At 56.3% G+C, this 21,182-nt stretch overlaps 1 protein-coding gene across 4 annotated transcripts; it reads left to right on the forward strand.

Annotated features, from left to right (window-relative positions):
- Positions 1 to 249: 249 nt before the first annotated feature.
- HPCA (hippocalcin) lies at positions 250 to 20,996 on the forward strand. Of its 4 annotated transcripts, none has more exons than XM_030539275.1 (5): positions 250 to 379; positions 2,914 to 2,950; positions 15,104 to 15,501; positions 18,232 to 18,337; positions 19,402 to 19,499. In XM_030539275.1, exons 3-5 carry the CDS (start codon positions 15,124 to 15,126, stop codon positions 19,497 to 19,499), a joined length of 582 nt encoding a protein of 193 aa, XP_030395135.1. In that variant the 5' UTR covers positions 250 to 379; positions 2,914 to 2,950; positions 15,104 to 15,123. The 4 variants fall into 4 exon arrangements, with proteins under 4 accessions (XP_030395135.1, XP_030395136.1, XP_030395137.1 ...); XM_030539276.1 differs by lacking the exon at positions 250 to 379 and adding an exon at positions 1,791 to 1,809; XM_030539277.1 differs by lacking the exons at positions 250 to 379; positions 2,914 to 2,950 and adding an exon at positions 14,423 to 14,511.
- The last annotated feature ends 186 nt before the right edge of the window (positions 20,997 to 21,182 follow it).

The raw sequence follows: 21,182 nt of genomic DNA on the forward strand, positions 1-21,182 counted from the left end.
CCTTACCCAGGGAAACGGGGGGGGGGGGGCAGACGGCACCGGCAGCCAGCCGGGCCATCCCAGGCGCTGGGCGGGCGGGGCTCAGGCCAGGTACAAGGCAGAGCCCGGGCAGCCGCCCTGGGGATTTGCTCCAGGTGGGACATTCCACCCACCGCCTCCCGCTGCATCTTCCCCGGGCCGGGTTTGCAGGAGTCCGTCCCCCCCCTGTTCAGGCCCCCCCCCCGAAGTTGCTAAGCTCGTGCATTGTAGCCCTGGATGGAGCAGCAGTAGCATCAGCTGGGATGCAGCTCTCGGGCGGGCACTAGGCTGGAGCACAAGGGGGGGGCGAAAGCAGCCGCCGCAGCAGCCGCCGCCGCTTGTTCTCCTTCTGGCTGGGCAGGTAGGAAGCAGCCCGCGCTTGGCTTTGCCATTTTGATCCTTGCAGGGGAAAAAGTTGCTGCAGCCGCGGGGCTGCAGAGGCAGGGAGCCGGGGATGCCCTGGTGGTGGGTCTCGCCCCCTTTCCCCGAGGGGGTCGCCAGCCCCTGCCGTGCTGGGGGTCTGGAGACAGGACAGGCGGGAGCACCAGGGTCCTTTTACAAGAAATCAAACGCTGTGGCTGTAGCTGCAGCGGCCCGTGGCTCTGCAGAGGGGGGTCCCCCCGCCTGTGCCTCGTCCCTGCCCCATGGCGCAGGGGGTGGATTCCCCCCGCCGGCAGCCCCCGGCTTCGAGACCTGTCCCGCCTGTCCTCGCCCCCGCTGCGGAGCCAGGGAGCCGCATGCAGCTGCCCTCTCCCGGGGCTGCAGCCAGCCGTCCTGCTAGAGGTGCGTGCGATGAGGGGGCGGAGGGGGTCAGGGCTGGGGGCGAGCCGCCTGCATTGTTGCAGTGGGACTCGGCTGTTCCCAGAGGCGAACCCCCCGTCCTGCTCCCGCCCTCCTCGGACGGTTCCTGTGCCCCTCCCCGGCAGATCTACACTGATCCCCCCCCCCAGCTCCGAGCTGCAGCCATGCCCGGGGCAGGATCTCCGGCACGGAAGCGCATCTTGCCCGCATGCTGGCGGCGGGGTTCCCCGTGTCTCCTCCGGGGGCTCGCCGAGCTCAGCCCGCCTCCCCTGGCGGCTGTACGCTCTGCTCCCGGGAGCCGCAGGGAAGCCGGGGGCTCCCGCAGCACCATGGCGGGGGGGTCAGGGGAGTCCGAGGTTCCCGGGCGCTGCAGGACCTGAGCGCTCTGGCTCGCCCAGGGGGCTGCTTTGAGCTAGGGGGAACCTGCTGGGGCAGCCAGCCTAGGCTGTGCTGCGGGGAGCTGGGTCCCTCCTGCCCTGCCATCCTGGGGTAGTGCCCGGGTTCCCTGGCTGCTGTGACCCCCAAACCCCCTTCTGTGGGGGCAGGAGCAGGGTACCATGCTGGGCAGGGCACCCTTCCTGCTGCGTGCCATGCCCTTCCCCGCTGGGCCAGCCCAGCTCATGCTGTGCCATGTTCCTGGAAGCCCGCGGGCAGCTGGGCTGTGTGCTCCTTGCTCCAGCCACCACTGTTCCCTGGGTCATGTGAACCAAGGCTTCATTGCTTAATGAGGGAGGAAATTGCCAGCATGTGCAAATCGGGTTGGAGAGGAGCATGAAGCGGAGTGTCTGGGAGAGGGGGCGTTGGATAACATACCTTGGAGAGCAGCCCAGCCCTCCTCTGCAGCAAGGCTTCCTGGGTGCCAGCATCCATCTGGCCTGCTCACTTCATCTCCCTTCCTTAACGAGAATAACTGAGGCTATTCAATCTCTGAGGAGCGCCTGGCCTAAGCCTCGGCACCGCTTCTGCTTCACCTGCCGCCTGGAAGTGTGTGTAGGTGACCTCCATGCCCACGAGCAACCAGCGAGAGAGCCCAGGTGTCCCGTGTCACACGGGTCTGCCAGGCTCGTGTGAGGCAACCGGGACAGAACGGTGCAGAGGCAGGACAAGGAGCTCTCTGCAGATGAGTCTCCTGTGTAGCAGAAGAGGGGTTGGTGCCCCTGCCCCTGAGGGTCTGGAGGCCCAGCTACTGCAGAACCAGCAGGATAGGGGAAGGGCCTGAAGCCTAAATAATGGCCCGTCGAAGGGCTCTATGGATGGAGACCCTCCCTCGGGAACTTGGTGGGTTCTGCTCCCTGGATGAGTGCTACTGCGTGAAGCGATCTCCTCTGCTCAGAAATGGGACTGCATGAGTAACTCGGGGGGGGCTTTTCAGCGATTAACCCTCACTTCATGCTCCCCTTCCATGGGAGACAGACGCACTCTCATGCTGAGACCCGATCGACATGTAGGTTGAGTTATTGTAACACGGGGGTGCCCTTGAAGACCCCTTGGGGTGGAATGCCATGGCACACTTGGCTGAGGGTGCCGGTCATGAGCAGTATGTCCCACTGGGGCGACTGACTGCACACTCTCCCTGCTTTACCAATCGAGGTGCTGCTATCTGTCTGTAAGGCCTGGGACGGCTTGGAGAATGGGCCCCTTTTTCCGTGTGCGATTGCAATGGCTGAGATGTGCTCTAATCACTGGCCCCTCTAATCACTCGTGAGTTTGGGGCAGGGAGCTCTCAGTGAAGGTCCCTCTAGAATCTGACACCCTGTTGGATGCTGGCTCTGTCACAACAGAGCATTTTGCCTGGCGGGCTGGAAGTGACACATGCTCCGAGCCGGTGATAACCCATTGAGGGCCCTAAACAGGAATATTTTTGCCCCCCCGATACTAAAACAGGCAAGTTCTTAGAATAAAGAGCAAATCCGGGCCCCCCTTGAGCTGCTCGGGGCTCTAAGCAATTTCTTAGTCTTCTTATGCCTAGCACCGGCTCTGAGCATGCTGTCTGTGTAACTCTGGGACCCTTGGGGCTGGCTAACTTGGATTCAGGAATCTGGTGTCTGTGTGGCCAATGGATCACTGATCGTCCCTTTACATTCCTATTTCTAGTGCCTGGATCTCCTGTCCCATCTCTGCTCTTCTGTGGGTGAGTAGAGGATTGACTCCGAGCATTTTGGGTCTTGTCTGTTGTGGGTGGGTCACTCAAGGAGGAGGTGTGGGGAGGTAGGTGTGTGCACGCACGTGCATTAAAGATGTTTAAGTGAGGACGGGGGGGTGGAGGTTTGCAAAAAAACCTGCTTCTAGCAGTCTAAATCATCCTCCTAGCGCTGATTTCTGCAAGCCATGGGCGTCTCCCAGGGTGCTGCACATTCCAGTGCTAGATCACTGCTTCCCACTGCTAGTGCAGTGAACAGGCTTCTTATATACTTAACCTGGAGGTGCTTATTAACTAACTCACTTGAAGGCCTCGTTCGTGGGTAGGCTCTGCCTTGGGCCGGCACTCAGGAGACTTCGCTAGGCAGCACAGCTCAGATAGGGGTCTGTTCTGAGTGGGAGTTTGTTCTTGGATGGAGGCGATGGGGCTGAGCGTACGTCCGCTGAGCAGCGACAGGGCCATCTAATGTAAAGAGTGTGAGCTGATGCCTGCCTGGAGCAGACAGGCTGGGGGACTGGACGGGGGGGACTCAGTCAGAGAAGTGGGAGCACAACAGAGCCACGGGGAGGCTGGAGTATAAATGGGCTAGGATTTGGCAAGGAGTCTCAGGGAATTAGGCACCCAGATGCCTTTGCAGTTCGGTGGAAGTCTGGTTCTTAGGTGCCTTGGAAAATTCCAGCTGGAGCGGGCTCTGTTGTCTGAGCCGCACTGGGGTTAGGTGCAAAATGCTCGCAGGCGGAAGGAGGGAGGAGTCCAGGAAGGCGCTGAAGTCCCAAGCAAAGCACCAGAACTGGAAAAGGTTCTGTGGAAACCGACCAGACCCGTCTCTTCTCTCACCCGCCAAACAGAAGCTGGGAACAGGGCAGCCTCATGCTGGTGCATGGACAGACTGAGCCTCTGGGTTGGAGGCTGCTGAGCATTTGAGCCTTTTGAGTTCTCGCTTTGATCAGGCCACTGCAGCTGTGGGAGGGTGGCAGAGCTGATGGGAAATCCTGACATCTTGGTGTCTGTGCAGTTAGTCAAATCTGCTCTTTGGCGTTTGCTTTGCGTGGGCAGAGAGAGGGGAGTCGTGTGCTGAGGACCCACTGGGATTCCTAGCGCCGGGAGGCACGGTGCTCTTGTGCTGAGCTCTGCTCTTCAGCCAAGCCAGCCAACCTGTGTGTGTGTCTCTTCCCTCCTCTAGAAAACAGGGGAGGTAACACAGCCTCATCTCCTGGGAGGGGGCTGAGGCTGACATCTCAGACGGAGTGTGTCCTTATCAGCCTCCTCTCAGGAGCTGTTAGCAGAGACCCGCAGCCCATCTCCGTCTCTCTGTGCGTGCCCTGGGATGTGGCACTACCACGAGAATCAATGACGGTGGGGCCGGAGGGGAGTGTGGAGCATCAAACTGACGTTGGAAAAGCCTACGGGATGGCGTAGCATGATCTGCAGGCAAACAGGAGCCGGCCTTGCTGGGATGCAAACCTGCCTGCCTTGAAACTGGTTCCCCTTTGCCCTCCATGGAGAGCGAAGCGCTTGACGTCTGTTATCTTGCTATTCCCCTTCTATCCCTACAGCACAGCCACTGCTTGTGTTTCTCCTCCCCTCCCCAAACAGGAGTCTGTCTTCAGCTGTCTCACCTCCCCTATGAATCCTCAAGGCAGCTAGTTGGCATCTTCCGGCCTGACCTCCCTTGGGTGGATGGGGAAAGGTGTCTGAGCCAGTCTGCAGAACCCGAAGCAGCAGTCCCCTTCCCCTGTCTAACGCCTGCCTGCCTCAATCTGTGAGATTAGATTCCTGGGACTCCAGTGCCAGGCAGAGGCTGGAAAGCATTGTTTAAATATTAATAAGAAGGCAGGCAAAGCCGCTCTTCCTGCATCTCTGCCAGGCTCTGCGTTCCTGTCCTTCACTTTGTCAGTGTGCAGAGCTGAAAATAAACCTTCTCTCGAAAGGGAGCTGACCCAGTTCTGTTAAAGCTTCAGCTAGGAGAACTCCCAGCCCAAGCAGAGTCTGGCCGCGCGGGCCAGTTCTCCCTGGGCCAATGGGGTATTTAGCCCCTGTTCTCACTGTGGCAGAATGGGGTTTCACCCAGTGGTTCCCCAGCCTTATAGGTGGAGGCTCCAGCTCTGGGAGCGTTCTCCAGCAGTGTCGGTGAGGACTGCCGCAGTGTGAATGGACTAATGGCATCAGTGTTCCTAAAACTGCTGAGATTTTCCACCTTGTCGTTCTAATCTTCAAAGCACGGGAATTCCATCGGGTGGGCTCTGGTGGGAGCGTGTTTTGTGTTCGGCAAAAAAGCTAGATGCCTGCAACATCCGTAAGACGTAAAGGCTGAGTGAACTTTAAAGATCACTGTTCATCTGAGCTTATAAAAAAGGAAAGAAGGCCGCCCCAGTATGCCATGCTCTGCAGTTGATGGGCAAATCACCTCATTAATAGTGGCGGGTGGAGAGGAAACGCAGCAAGGTGTGGCAAAATGTGAGGCATGTTTGCAGATGAGTTATTTAGGCTAGTCAAACCTAGAGAAGATGATCCTCAGGAAAACTCCAGAGGGATCTAACCAAGCGAGGGGAATGGACCCCCGCCCGGAAAATGAAATTTACTGTTGGCCAATGCAGCCACGCATATTCTGGAAAGAATAGTAGGAATGCACGTTGTGCTGTGTTCTAAATTCACCAACACAGACCCTGCGCATTGCTGTGCCTGGCATCATGAGAACCTCCACCCTCTCTTGTGTAGTGCCAGTGAAAAAAGGCAAACAATGTTCAGCTGCATAAGCAATAGGATAGAAAAGGACACGGGATAATGAGAGAATCAGTTACTTTAAATGGGCCATAAATCCTCATGCTTCTTGGCACAATCCAACCCCTAACTGACATCTGGTTATGAACAGCAGGGCCATCCGTTAATCAATGCCTCCAGCACTGGAATCTGAATGATGGGCCTTTGGCTCAGAAATATTCAGAACAAGATCAAGGGGCAGCTCCTCCGGTGGGGAAGAGTAGTAACGCAGAGAGGCCTGAGCACAGGACCAGGAACCAGTTTTTCCTGCCTCTGATATTTATTCCCTTTGCAGCTTTCAGCCAATATGGAACAGGCTGTGAATGCTGAGGTAGGCCTCTGGCAAAGGAAATGTTCCTGTGGCCAAGGGGCTGGACTGGGAGTTGAAGGCTTGGTTCTGTTCCTAGCGGTGCCACCAATTTGTTTTGCAACCTTGGGAAGTTCCTTAATCTCTTCATGCATCAGTTTCCCATCTCTCAAAGGAGGGCAGTCCCTGCCTCACAAGGATGCCTGAGGATTAGCGAGCTGACTCTGTGGCGCACTCTGGAGAGGAGGTGCGTGCGTGCACGAGTAAGTGTGAGCCGTGCCATCACTAGCACAAGTAGTGGATGGCAACTGTGGTGTGTCACACCCAGGCCGGTACAAGGCAGGCAAAAGCTGGTTCTCACTTGTCCTTCAGGAACTGGAATGATGGAACTTCCTGCTGGAGTGGTCCCTTTCTGTGCGCAGAGTTGGAGTTCTTTGTTCCGAACTGGGGCTGGCTCGGGGGCCGGGGTCTCTGTCCTTGTCCTGCGGTAGCCCCTCGCTCCGGTCACTCCAGCCGAGGGGGCTTGAGATCTTCAAGGCGAGGTCAGCTCCTGTTCTTGAGGCTGCTTTCTCCCCAGCTGGATTATTGATCCCTCTTTAGTCATGAGAGACATCTGGCTAGTGCTGCACTATTCGGGAAACAGCGCTGTCGAGAGCTGCTTGAAAAGAAATGAACCGTAAGCGTCATAACGATAGTAAAAATGGCTTTAACTGTTGGGAAGCTGCCACCTGGACAGCCAATGTGGGTCAAGGCATAAATCTTCTCTCCCCGTTGAAATGAATGGGGCAGCGGAGAATTGGAAGGTTGCTGTGAATTTAAAATGAAATAAGACTTCATCTCTCAACAACTGGGCTGTTCTCTGACTTCCTCCCCCTCCCCCAACTCATTCCCATGGCAGCTGCATTTCCTACCTATTCTTAGCCCTGCCTCAGTGCGGGGAGGAAGGACTCTTCTGGCTCTGGCTGATTTATTTCTGGTAGGTGATCCAAGCTGAAGTTTGAGTCAAGTGGCAAGCTCCCATTGAGACCCCAGCCCATGTCACTTCACGATGACACTGAACCAGTGACAGGTGTCACTCTTTAAATTCTCTTGCTCCTTGTATGTTCTTGGCTGAAGATCTACCAAATATCCAGTGAGTTGTGCGCATTCCCCATAAATTCGGCAAAGTGCATTGCGGCCCTGGATTCCTGCAGCGTGAGGACTGGTCCTGCACCCCACCTCCCAAAACAGCATCTCACTGGATCATGGGACGGAGATCCTTGCCTTAAGTTGGCTTGCAGAAACCCAAAGTTTGTCCCACCCTGATGCATGGGAGCGGGTGCAAGGGAAGGGGGGAACTGTGAGAGGTTGGCTCTGATAATGTTGAAAGTGCCTCTAAATTGTGATGGCAAAGTGGGCAAAGGAGAGCCCATGGTGCTAGGTTCTGAAAGGAAGAATTCCTGTGGTAAGAGGTCCCTGCATGGATTCTGAATGAGATGCACCCTGAATTCATGCTGCAGGGAGCATCCCCTGCTCTGGGGCCGTAAAGAATCTCTGGTCTGGAGTCTCTTATCTTGCGGGGGCCATCCTGGATTATTTTTGCTTTGCAAGAACCAGTCTCCTTTAAACTAAGGGGCAAACATTGAGAGAGATCATCCAAGCCCTGCTTTGCAGGACATGGTCTTTCTTCCTTCCCTGTCCCAGTAGGTCTGGCTGGGCTTGTTTCCACCAGCTTATGTACAGGCAGACGTGCCTCTCCTCTACCACTGCATCCCAGCTCAGTCTGGGCAAATCAGCCTACACCCTGCAGGTGCATCTCTGGGGCTTTCCAGTCTGCTGAGTGCATGGAGCTTCGTGTCTCCTGCTTGCCCTGTGTCTCTGGCAAACGGCTCCAGCATCCTCCTTCATTACTTCCTAACTGAACAAGCGGCTTGTTGAGCTAGACCAGCATGGCGCCGGGGAGAGACGACATGGGCACTCTGAGTGGAGGGAGCAAGGTTGGAGAAGCCAAGCAGGCAGGAGCTGATGTGCCTGGCTGGCCCACTGGCTCCCATGCTGGTGACTGTTCAGATCACGTTAAATTAAACATACAGAAAACAAGGAAAAATGACTCTTTTCTCTAATCAACTGATAGGCCCCAATCTCCCACCCCCACCCCACCGCCTCCTTCTCATCCACCACTGAAGTCCCTGGAGCTTCTGCAGGGAGGCAGAGGACTGCCTGCATGGAGCTCCTTGTACAATTCTCCCCATGCTCTTGGGCTCTGATCCTGCAGACACCTCTGGCCAGATTTTTCCAGAGCTCAACTCCCGTTGTTCTCAGCGCTCTGGCACATTAGGCCACTAAATCCAGTGAGCAGCCCACTCACGGGCGTAGTCCTGACGTTCCATGGGACTGGTATGTGAATAAAGCTACCCGCCTGCTTGACATGACTGCAGAATTCAGCGATTGCTTCCCATGTATGCAGCATAGCTCTGCAGAGCCCAACCTGAGTGATGCTTTCTCTCTCCTGGGGCTGCCTTTAAAAAAAAAAAAAAGTCAAACCCTTTTAGTGATTGCAAAATGTAAAAAGCATGTTCAACCCCCCTTTGCACTGCGCTGGGCAAACCCCTTTCTGCAGGAAAGCCGCCCAACCAGACACAGTTGAGGTCTGCAGGACAGAGCCAGTCTAACTGCATCCTTGGTATCATTTTCCTTGTGCAGCTGTGCTCGAACGGAACATTGTGCAGCCATCGCAGCTAGAAACAGGCGGCGAGGGGAAATGAACATACTCAGAAAAGCTTTTTCCTCCCCCCCCCCCCCCAAAAAAAAAAGACTGTTTCTTTTCCTCTGACAGATTGTGGTTTTAAACCCTTGAATCCAACTGGGGTGGGAAGAACACTGCTCATGTATTCTATGCTCTTTTCAGGTAGAATTTTTCAGACTGACACACACCAGTATTAATATTTTTTCTGTTATTATATATAGAGATATATACACCTATCTCACAGAACTGGAAGGGACCTTGAAAGGTCATTGAGTCCAGTCCCCTGCCTTCACAGCAGGCCCAGGTGCCATCCATGACAGATTTTTGCCCCAGATCCCTAAGTGGCCCCCTCAAGGATTGAGCTCAACAACCCTGGGTTTAGCAGGTTAATGCTCAAACCACTGAGCTATAGTGCTAGGCTCTGTACAAACACCTAGTGAGACAGCTCCTTATCCTGTACTAGTTACGGTGTAACTAGACAAGGGTCGGCTGGGAAACAAGTGCAGTGATTAACCCAGGTCATGCAGCAGAGCCAGGAACAGACGTGTGGGCTCCTGACTGCCACACCAACACCTTGTCTGTCAGGCCACCTGGAGAACATCAGCAACCTCTTGCACGGAGCTGCTGCTGGGCTCTGATTGTGTTTCCCCCGGGCTCTTGCGGGGGAGGGGGGCAGGGGGCATCCAACGTAACCAAATTGGCAAAACGTCTGACTGCCACACCAACACCTTGTCTGCCAGGCCACCTGGAGAACATCGGCAACCTCTTGCACGGAGCTGCTGCTGGGCTCTGATTGTGTTTCCCCCGGGCTCTTGGGTGGGGCGGGGGGGTGCCATCCAACGTAACCAAATTGGCAAAATGTGACTAGAACCATCAATATTTAACTGAGCAGTTGCAATAAGGCGAAACTGGGAAGGAAAAGCTCATCCATGTCACTGAGTCGCTAATTTGGCATTTAAAAAACCCTCTGCTCCGTTCACCTCCTTGTGAGGAAGGAGGTGGCCCGTGAGGAGTCATGCTGTGCTGGATTTGATAGTCGCCTCGTGGTGACCCGTGGTGACCTCTGCCATTGCCTGTTCTTCCAAACAGCTGAAACCCTGAAGTGGGACATCGTTGGCTCCAAGTTAATCTGATCTCATGTCCCTTGTCCACCTGGACCCCCTGGGAGTCCTGAGCACCCAAGAAATGCAGACTTGGGCTTCTGGCACTAGGCTTCTTTCACTTAGGGCTCCCTCCTTGGCATATGTCAGTCGCAGGGTGGAGAGGCAATAAATCGGCCCAACATCCTCCTTTTAACAACTTTTGAGTTCAACTTTCCAATCCTTGATCCTTGAATGAGGCCCGTTGGCAATGCTACTAGGCAAATCAAAACACTGACTCATGCATTTGCTTCCCTTCAAGGTTAATGGTTTTGTTTCGTTTAGAACTCTGGGCCTGTTTTCGTCCAGTCTAACCTTGCACCCAATTAGTGTTGCTTAGAAATCTGTCTTCTCCTTGCCTGGCTCTCCTCTGGAGAGTCTGATTTTAATAAGCCACGCCAGGGTGTCTTTTATGGCCTAACAATGCTGTGACAGCGAGGAGCACTTAGCCTGGGGTTCTGTATCTAACAGCCGCCACAGCTCACTGTCGTTAGACTATAATATGGGCCCCGTTGGCAGGACCGGCGCCAGGGTTTCTTGTGCCCTAGGCGCACGGCCATTTCGCCGCTCCCCGCGCTGATTCCGCGGCTCTGGTGGAGCTGCCGCACTCATGCCTGCGGGAGATCCACTGGAGCCATGGCAGCAGCCGACCGTCCGCAGGCATGACTGCGGCAGCTCCACCGGAGCCGCAGACCAACGGACCCTCCACGGGCATGCCTGTGGCAGCTCCACCGGAGCCGCCTGCCGCCTCCCCGGCAAATGCTGCCCCCTCAATAATCCTGGCGCCCTAGGCGATTGCCTAGGCTGCCTAAATGGTAGCGCCAGCCCTGCCCGTTGGTTCGTTGCTTCCTTTAAGGCTCCCTTGTGGACAGGACACATGGTAGTCTCCTCTCCACAGGATGCTCTCTGCTCTTCGGTTCCTCTTCATCTGCCTCTCCCATTTGCCATGGAACGACCTTGGAATTCCTATCTCTGGAATTCCTGCAGCATTAACCTGGACGAGCTACTCCCTTGCTGTGCTGTTTGTTCCTGTGGCCAGCAGTTCCCCTGGAGTGGGCACTTTGCTTGCCAGGTGCGGCTGCCTGGCTTGGTGCCTTGGAACAGGTAATTTCCTCTCTCTCTCTTCACCTCCAAGGGGCGTCAGTGCACTGCCCTGCAAGAACTCTCCCTCTCCAAGGCATCTGTCAGGATCCCCTGAGCTCCATGGGCCCAGGCTCCTTCTGGCTCCAGCAGCACGGGCTTCCCTAAGCACTGGTCAGCCCATGACTTGCACACGAGGCAGATGGCCCCAGTGGCTCTCGCTGGGGGAGTGCGGGGAGCTCTCTCTGCCAGCACCTGGGGAGCGTGAGGGGAGCCAAGAGAGCTGGTAGAACTGAAAGTCCTTGCTGAGGATGGGGGGCGGGGGCTCTGTTTTCTGGGATTGCTTCTGTAACACCTGACCCAACTGCATGGCGATCCTCCATGAGGAGGCGGAGAAGTGGAGCCGGAGGGAAATGCACCGACCTGATCTCCCTTTCACTTCCAGTCTGGGTTATACATGCCAACACTCTGCGTTTCCCCAGGGGCCTTCCACGGGGCAATCTTAACACACTGCACAGCCAGGGGGTCACCCTCATTTTCCAGAGGTGTTGAATAAATGACTTGCCCGACCACTTGCGGTAAGTTGGCGGCAGCCCTGGGAAGGGAACCCAGTGTCCCTGAGCATCAGCCAGGTGCCCACCTCATCCCTCTTGTTGAAAAGACTTTGAATCCCCAGAGCTACCTAAGTTCTGTGACCGGTCCTGCTGCTTGTGCCCAGATATTGGGGGCTCGGGATGGCTGATTGCACCCCTGGCACTGGGCGGGAAAAGGGCTGAATTTACGGGTAATTACAAGAGGCCGCTTGAGTTTCCAGTGAGGAGAATAAAAGGCTCTGGCTGCAGAGAATGGACAGGAAAGGTCCAGTGGGAGGTAACAAATCCAAGCGTTTCTGTCGCACTGACCGAGGAATCGCCCACTACACAGCAAATGGTGCCTGTTTCCTTTGATCCTTGGTACCGCCTAGTCCTGGCGGCGCTAATATCCCCGGCTCCAATCTCTGCTCCCCAGAAGCGTTGGTCTGTTCTCTGCATTTGGGCTCTGTTCTTAGAAGCTCCTAGCCAAGCTGGAAGGCTGCGGGGGCGCGGGGGGCGGCGAGGGGGGAATTTGGAGAAGAGCAACAAAATGATTGAGGGGCTGGCTAATGGGGATATAATTCAAGGAGCCAAAGAGGGCTAGCCTGACCAAATGACCCTCTGGTCAGGTGAGAGAATCATTTTGGGTGGCTCCAGGTTGTTTTCATCCTTATCCTCTATGACATTTAGGCTGAATGCCAAGGAGGTGGGAGCATGTGGGTCCCTAGCAGAGATCAGGGTCCTGAGCCTCTTTCTTTATGGGAATTTTCCCTTGCTCCACAGACCTTGCTCTTCAGGATCTCTCAGTGGTGGGATCTGGATTCCCCCTCTCTGGGGTTGGCAGCCTTCTCCAAGCAGAAGTTGTACCTCCTATGCAGGGCTGATCTGTTTACGTGGCCATGATTAATTACTTGGAAATCCCTGCGCTGTCCAGCCCCTCTCCCCTCCCTCTTGCCCAGCGGGCAGGGGTGTGTCAAATGGCACATGAACGTCCCCGGTGGCTCACCAGACGCAGGCCTAAAAGCAAGTGTTTAACGGGGAGGGGAAGGGGCCTTAGTTGTCTTCTGCCCTGTGATCTTGTGTCTCTGACTCCCTGGTGCCAACAGAACCCTGCTGCTTGGGCGTGGCTGCACAGATGTGATTGTTAATAGGCTGACAATTACTATTCAAACGAGGAGGTGGAATCATCCAGGGGTTGCTGCTGCCAGTTTGCTGTGGAGCTGTTACGCCCGTGCTTGGCTTCTAATGACCGTCCTTACCCAGCGCTCCTCTCCTCCTGGCGTCCACAGTACTGGGCTTATTCGTATTGCCGTGTGGTGCCCAGAGCCGGAGTGGCTACAAGGATGCTTGTGAAGCAGACATGGGATTGCTCAGGGGAGTGAATTCCCAGGGTGGGGACCATGGCGTGAACGAGGGGCTAAAGCCCCTGCAGGAATAGGCAGTAGCAGGCTGTCTCCTCTTAGGCATGATGGCTAAAGCCTTGTCTCCATGGCGGGGTTAGCTCAAGGCATAACTCGCGTGTTGTCTCAGACCTGACCCCCAGAAATCTCTGGCTCCAGTTAAGTGGTGGTTTAAGCTCAAACCAGCCGGCCCGTCTGGCTTCAGTGAGTGGTGCAGTGGGGACCCAGCTACAGGCTACAAACTCCTGTTAGCACAACTCAGCCGCCAGCCCTGTGCTGCTCGGGGGTTGGCCGAGCTGGGCCGAGTGGTGTGACTGAGCGAATGGCTCCAGTAAACACCAGGCTAGGACTGAACTCTGCAGCACCCAGTCCAGAGAGCCCAGCAGAGCTCAGGGAAGCTGACCAGCGCCAGGAAGGGTATCAGGGGAAGGAATGGGAGTGGCTGGCTGAGCTGGTGAGCCCAGTGCACTGACCTGCCTGTCCACACTGGAATTAGCTTTTGTTTCACATGCTCCACTGGCGAGAGCAGGACACAGGGTGCTCCAGCCAAGTCTGTCCTGTTCCAGTGGTGTGGCTGAAAGCAGCCTTGTCCCGTGTACGCAGTGAAACAGTGGGGACACAGTGCTGAGGACTGTATTGGTTTTCTAGTGGAAATGGGGCTGAGACGTGTGCCTCCACTGCCACGCCAGTGGCTAATATTTGCATGGTCCTCTCCTTAGTGTAGACAGGACCTGAGAATCCTACAGCCAGGGCCACCCCGATGCGGGGTTTTGGAGGAGACACTGTCCCCATTAGGTTATTCAGAGAGCTAAATGATATCACCCCTCCAAACTGGACCCAGAAGCCAGGGCAGAGATTGGAGCCTCCACATTGGGCATTGACAGCTGCTCCTCTCCCTTGGCAGCTGCATCGTGCACCAGCTCCAACTTCGGGGTGAGCTTTGAGGGCAGCCATCTGGAGGGTGTGTGGCAGGGAAGGGGAGTCTAGAGAGCGTGAGGGCCTGTTGGTGAGGGCTGCACTGAAGAGACAGAATCTCACTCTTCTGGCCACCTTTAGGAGAGGGGCCATGGGCCAGCTCTGCTCCCTGCAGATCCAGGGGCAGCGATGCCTCCAGTGGGGCCAACCCTTTGGGTGAAAGGCAGGAGATGCTCTCGGTGGTCTGGGCTGAGAGGTATGGAAAGGATCATTCCCCCTCCCCTGCGCACCAATGCTTCTCCAGTCTTCCCCCTGCCTTCCTGGCGTTTAGACCATCCCAGCAAAATCTCTGCCGTGGCTACTTGCAGCGCAGTAACTTTGAGAGTTGCTTATCATTCGAGGCATCGTGCCCCTGCCCCAGTCTCTCTGCCCAGCCCTGGGAATGCCTGGTGTGAAAGGCGGCCGCATAGATGCATCACCTTCTTCCTAAAGTGCCTCCAGCCCTGTGCCTAGTAATAAATCAAGGATGATTCATGGCTCCTCCCACCTCCATGCAGAAACCTCCCCCAGCAGCTGCTGCTAGAGCTGAGCAAACGCTTTCTCTTTTCTGCAATGGAGCCGGGGAGGGGACCTGGCAGCATCAACAGGCCTGTGGTAGGTCACTGCGGGATGACTGCTCAGTGCGCTGCCTCTGCAGGTGCTGGGAAGGAGAAGGACAATGTCTCCAGGGCTGCCTAGGGGGATGGGAGCTTTCTGACTCTATGTGGCAGTGAGTTCTAAATTGGCTCAGCGGGGTCCAGATTCCTGCCACGGCTGTGTTTGGGGGGGTGGTTCCGACTCAGGTAGGCAATATTCCTTTAGGTACTGTAATATTTGAGTGAATCCTGACCTACTATTTATATCCCCAAAACACCTTAGAGCCCCACGGTGCTCGGTGCTGTACAAAACCAGAATGCTGCGCAGGATGCTAGCCAGCTCCTGGGTGGGGCAGTCGTGCCGAGTCCTGTGCAAGGCTGGTTTAGAGGCGGGAGCTGTAGAGTTTAAAGCCAGAAGAGAGGATTCTATCATCTAGACTGACCTCCTGTAGAATGGGCCAGAGCATTTCACCCAGTCTGTCCAGTATTGAGTCCACGATGGGTGCTCGTAGCCGAGGAAAGAGTTGAGATACCCGCCCAGGAAGGGTGCTGGTAGTTGAGAGAGGGACTAACCTGATCTGCCTCTCATCTCTTTGGCTCCTGGGGCCCAGATTAAGGCTGTGAAGTGACCATGGGGAAGCAGAATAGCAAACTACGTCCAGAGATGCTCCAGGACCTGCGGGAGAACACGGAGTTCTCAGATCTGGAGCTGCAGGAATGGTACAAAGGCTTCCTCAAGGACTGTCCCACCGGCATCCTGAACGTGGAGGAGTTCAAGAAGATCTATGCCAACTTCTTTCCCTACGGCGATGCCTCCAAGTTTGCCGAGCACGTCTTCCGCACCTTCGACACCAACGGGGACGGCACGATCGACTTCCGAGAGTTCATCATCGCCCTGAGTGTCACCTCCCGGGGCAAACTGGAGCAGAAGCTCATGTGGGCCTTCAGCATGTATGACCTGGATGGTAACGGCTATATCAGCCGGGAGGAGATGCTGGAGATCGTGCAGGTAACACGACCCTCTTCCCCAATTCCCTCTCCCCGGCTGTGTGGCTTCCTTGTGCCTGGGCTTCTGCTGCCTGGGACTCCAGCTGGATGAGCTTGCAGTATTGCCCTGCCTATGGGCCTGAGCCGAAGTCCATTGCAGTCAAGGGAAAGATTCCCCTTGATGTCAATGGGCTTTGGATCAGGGTCTCAGCTAGCTGAAATCCAGGCGTCCATGTAGGCCCCTTCCATTAGGAAATGCCGCATAGGGACTAATCCTGCATTCTGCCCAGGGAGTTGGGACTAGTTTGAACGGGGCCAGTTCTCCAGAGCCATGCACTCTGACCAGTCATTCACCCCAACTCATCTCCTCCACCCAGTCCTGGTGTCAGCAACCAGCCAGGGTGCAGGTCCGGCTGGGAATTGGCTCAGATAAGTTTGTTCTGTTTGCCCCAGGGACTAGCACTGCTTAGGGGCAAGCCACATGTGTGTGTCAGTCGAGGGGATGCAGGGACCAGGTGGGATTCAGTGGCTGGAGGATAATGACATTTGGGAGGATGGAGGGGTAGGAGCTGGACTTTATAAGGAGGAGCAGATTCCCTTCACAGGCTTGTCTGGCCAGGGACTAGGGGGGTGCATACGTATGTGCTTTAACAAGGGCAGGGTTGGGCTCCACAAGGCATGTCATAAAAAAGCTTGCGTCTCTTGGCCTCCTCCTCAGCCTGTGGCCCACCCTCCCTCCCTCTCTACGCTGAGCAGTGATGCTGAGAGGGGCAAGAGCAGACTGAAGAGTTGAATTTAATGGGGGGGATGGTGAGCCGGACAGATTAGCAGAGGGCAGAGGGTGAGGTGACTGTCCATCAGGGGTCTCTTGCCTGGCTCTGAAGGGCAGCCTTCTGGAAGGGCTGGGAGAAGGTCATGCAGTCCAGACCCCCAAGCCTTGCCCTCTGCAGGTGGAGGCTGCTCAAAATCTCCCTTCTCCGATGAAAGGCCAGGATGCTGCCTGTCAGCGGCGTCCGCTTTTCATGTGCTTTTCGCAGAAACAAAGAGTGTCGCTCTCAAAGCAAGAGACCGGCCTCTCATCCAAACTGGTCTCTGCTGCTTTAGGTCCTGGGCGAAGGGATTTAAAATCTGCCCTAGTAGCCGAGGAGTTGGTACATTGGCAGTGAAAGCTCCCGTGCTTGTGGGGGAACCGTGGCTTTGAATCCAGGGTCGAAGCTAATGGCTGACTCCGTTTTCCCACTGAGATGCAGGAAGGATCAAGCTGGTCCTGGCAGGGCTTAATGCAGTCGCTGCCATGAGCCAGGTGGGAGCGCAGCAGGACACAGGAGCCCAGGACACTCATTGCTTGGGGGGGAGCAATGGAGCGTCTGAAAGCCAGAGCCCTTTATACTGAGTCTGTCCTCTGCAAGTCAAATCCTTGAAGGGCCCAAGGCAAGGAGCAACTGAAACGGGGGAGCAGGGAGGGAATTGGGCTGCTTGGCTTGGCATTTGGCATTCTGGAGCCCTGGTGGCTAGGTCTCTAGTGGAGAGAGGAGACCCAGCTGTACTCCACTGTCTGAGCATAGGAGACCTGACATGAGGGGCATGTCTTCCGCCCCTTCGACGGGATACCCTGTGCATGAACCCCTGCAGGGAGTATAGTCATTGGCCTTGTCCCAATGTCAGATGGACACAGATCTGTTCAGAGGGGCACCATCTGCTTCCCTTCATCCCAGGACCAGCCCTGGTCGGGGTCTGCACTTTCCAAGAGCCAGGAGCCATTGGCTTGCCTGCCTGGGATGGGTAACCCAGCCCAGTACGTGGGGCTGCTGCCCCTCACGTGAGTCAAGGTCTCGCAGGGGAACTAGCAGGCTGCCTCCCCAGCTCCTCTCTGCCCTCTGCGGGTGACAGCTTGTTAGCGCCTGGTGTTTTCAGAGCTGCTGGGCTGGGGCCAGCCCCTTCCACTCTTCACAAGTGCAGCCAGGTGGGAACTGCAGCTGCTCCGCTAGGGAACAGAGCGGCAGCATCACCCAAGCAGAGGTAGCAGCAGTTGGGCCCCATTCACCAGATCATCCCAGTGTCCATCTGTAGCCTTGTACCAGGGGCTGCCTCTGATGTGGCCGTCCTAAGTGGCTGGGGGTACAAGCAACCAACTCTGTTGTAAACTGGAGAAAAGAGCAACTCCCCTGAACAGCCAAGCCAGGGCTGTAACACCTGCCCTCTGCAGAGCCGGCCATTACCAGGGGTCCAGTGGGCAGCCAGGGATGGCCCTGGGGGAGACGGGCTGAGTTGGTCTGGGGGGCGGAGGGAGCAGGAGGGCGCGCGCACCAGCACATCACCACCATTGCCCTAGGTCTGGGACTAGCTTTGGAATTAACACCACAGCCCTGGCACTCTGAATCTTAGTTACAGATGCCGCGCTGCAGCAGCCTGAGGAAATGACCCAGTAGCTATTACACTGATCTTGTTTAATCAAGTCTGTTCCATTTTATTTCCCTGCTGACGTGCCGGGAGTTGATGCCATTAACAGGCTTATTCCACTGGGTTTTTTTTAAAAGACGCCCATTCTCCAATGTAAAACCAAACCCTGTTTGCAAAGGCAGGTGCGAGCCCTCTATGCCTTAGCTCCGTGTCTTCCAAGTGGCTTTTGCAGCTACTCCACCTGGGTCTTACCCCTCCACTGACCCCCAGCACCCACCCCTAGGAACAGCAATTGCAGGTTTGAGTTGGCAGAAGCCACGACTCCCCCTCTGTCCTGTTCTCTCTCCCCTAGGCCATCTACAAAATGGTTTCCTCGGTGATGAAGATGCCTGAGGATGAATCGACTCCAGAGAAGAGAACAGAAAAAATCTTCCGACAGATGGATACTAATAATGACGGTAAATGAGAGGAGACGGAGGGAGATTAATAAAGGTCTCATTGCTAAATCCAGGGGTCTTAGTATCAGAGACACGCAAACTGATTAAATGCGTCATTTGCGTTTCACAGGGTGGGGGGGAATCACTGCGGGGAGGGCGGGGTAAGACTAAGAGGGCTGCTCTCCTGTGGCCATGCCATGATATAGCAATGTCTTCTGTGGGCCTAGGCCCCTGCCTCCTTGGAGGGGCTAAGCCCAAGGCCAGCAGGCTTGATTGTGTTTAAAGCAAACCCAAGAGTGGCATCTCTCTCTCTCACTCACTCACACGCACACTCTCACTCTCTCTCACTTCCCGGGCCCTGCAGTTAAGGGCAAGGCTATTTAGACGGGTGGCCCAGTGGTTAGGGCACCATGGTGCAGCTGGGGAGATGTGAGTGCAATGCCCTGCTCCGCCACTGATTCCATCACCCTTAATCTCTCTGCACCGCAGTTGCCCATTGGGGATAATAGCCATGCCCTGCCTCACGGGGGGCCATGCAGACAAAGACCATAAGGAGAAATTCAGCAGCCCGCTCCTGGGCACTGGGCTCAGTCTGTCCAACTTTCCCCTGCCAAGCCAACCCAGGCCGGGGTGGGAGAGAACAGGGCATGGGAAGATGTCTGGTCTCCACAGTCTGGAGCTGGTGTCCCCTTAATTACGGTCAGTTCAGTAAATGCTGTCCCAGGCAAGGCACTGTTGTAGGAACAGCAGCTCCACCCTCACCATCCTCACTGCACTGGGGGCCTGGGGCCCGTTCCCAGCCGACAGGAGAATTATTTCACACAGTAGGGCCCTGAGAAGCCCTTTCCCGGACAGGCTCCCCTCCCCCTAGGTGCCCACGGCTTTATCAAGCTGCAGCAGAGAGAGGACAATTACTCTGTCGTGCATTCTTGACTCAGGGATTGCAACCTGCAGCCCTGTATTGCTAGGTTGTGGAGGGGGCTGGTCCTGGCCTGGAAAGGGTCAAGCTGATTTCAGATGCAGGCAGCCTTTGAGCTAACCCAGCGGTGGACACATAAGGTCCTTTCTTCTCTCCTTTTTCCCAGGAAAACTCTCTCTGGAAGAATTCATCAAAGGTGCCAAGAGCGACCCCTCGATCGTGCGGCTGCTGCAGTGTGACCCCAGCAGCGCCTCGCAGTTCTGAGCCCTCCCGAGGGGAATGGGGGATGGGCCCCATCCTCTCCAGAGAGCACTGCCAAGACACCTGACCTCACGAAATCACCGGCTCCGCCATGGAGGCCAGCTTCCCATAACCCTCTGGGTGAACGGACATGCTCCCATGAAACGACAGCACGGCCGCTGTTTTCTCAACTCATCCACTCTGCTTCCCTCATGCTGAGTCCGTAGCCACGTCCTTGGGAACGTTCAGCAGGTTCTGGGGCTCTCGGGGCAGGTGGGAGGCGGACAGAACAGGAGCCAGCCTGCTGGCGGGAGCACAGGGCCCGGTTCAGTGTTGTCCTCCGGGGGTCTCTGGGAGGGGGGGCAGGCCTTGGTCAGCTGCACGAACAGCCTGTGGTACCCTGAAGGGGGGGACTAAGCTCTCAGTCTCCCCTCCCCCCAGCAGGAACAAAGGCAGGTGCTCTTACCCCTTCACTGCCCCCCAAATGCCAGCCCTGCAAAATGGGAGGGATGAAGCCGCTGCAGGGCCAGCACATAGCTGTAGTGAAGAGCCACTTCGCTGGGTCAGGCTGCACTCCAGGCTGCCTAGTCATGTTTCCCCTGAGGACTGACTGACTGCGTTGGGGGCACAACCCCGGGGCACACTCGGCGGGGAGCAGAGAGGGCCTGGCCCTCCCTTCTCGAGATGGTCACCATAGGCGAAGCTAGAGGGAATACGCTGGTGTCTCTGCAGCTAGTGGAGATTGGAGTGGGAGACTTTGGCTAGGTCTGTAGGAACACGGACGGAGCTGGGTATTTTCCCCATGCAGCTCAGGGGAGGCCCTCCCCGCTGAATGCTTCCCTCACTTCTAGCTTCTGCCAGGATTTTCCATGGAGTCAGCCCCAAAAGCTTAGCTGCGAGCACCAGAGCAAGCCAAGCCCCCAGCTTCTGCCAACTCTGGGTGCACAGCAGGGGCCAGGGCCTTTCTTCAGCCATGGGGCTGCACAAAAGCTAAAGTTAGGGGCTCATGGAAGAAGCTTGCGGGGGAAAGGTCAGCCAGCAACAGGAGGAGGCCACAGACCTAGAGCTGCTCATTCAGGGGCTGAAGGGGGCGGTGTGGGGAGTAATCAGCCTGCATGGGGGACTTGCCCTCACAGCTGGTGTCTGAAGGAGTTAAGCAAAATGAATTCCCAACACAGCTGAGGGTGCTGGCAGAATGTGGCCATGGCAAATCCTGTCTCACTGAGCCAGAAGTTGGACTTCTTGCCCTCTTCCCTAATCAACAGCTGGCTGCAGAGAGGAGGACCCCTCCCCTGACAGGGTCCTGGGTGGAAGGGGATGCGCCCGCCTCTAGAGCCTGCCCCAGCTGGAGGGCAGGGGCTGAGTAAGTCCCAAGGGGGAAGGAGAGTGTCAGTGGTAGTAGCCTCAGCCCTTGGACTGCCCCCTCACCTCCCAGCTGATTGTAGCCTCCTCTGCTTAGCACAGATGGGGGGCAGCCCTGAGGACCCCAGCGCACACATTAAAGGCCACTGCTGTCTGTCACATGATTTTGTTCATCAGTATTTTGGTCTGGCTGCACACAGATCCCCTTGGCGATGGGAGGGGGAGGCCATCAGCAGGGCCCCCCACTTCACACAGAGGCAGAAGCCCCGCGTCACAGATGGGGCTCTGTCAGCACAGCCCCACACCCCCAACCCGGCCAAGGCTCTCAGCCCAGGCTGTGGAGAT

The sequence above is a fragment of the Gopherus evgoodei genome, chromosome 20 (assembly GCF_007399415.2).
Source record: "Gopherus evgoodei ecotype Sinaloan lineage chromosome 20, rGopEvg1_v1.p, whole genome shotgun sequence".
In the NCBI taxonomy this organism is placed as follows: domain Eukaryota; kingdom Metazoa; phylum Chordata; order Testudines; family Testudinidae; genus Gopherus; species Gopherus evgoodei.

What these genes read in the sequence shown, in the direction of transcription:
- HPCA (XM_030539275.1), top strand. Translation starts at nt 15,124, where the DNA reads ATGGGGAAGCAGAATAGCAAACTACGTCCAGAGATGCTCCAGGACCTG. An exon ending in AGATGCTGGAGATCGTGCAG is followed by an intron (nt 15,502 to 18,231) that starts GTAACACGACCC and finishes TCTCTCCCCTAG; the next exon opens with GCCATCTACAAAATGGTTTC. An exon ending in GATGGATACTAATAATGACG is followed by an intron (nt 18,338 to 19,401) that starts GTAAATGAGAGG and finishes CCTTTTTCCCAG; the next exon opens with GAAAACTCTCTCTGGAAGAA.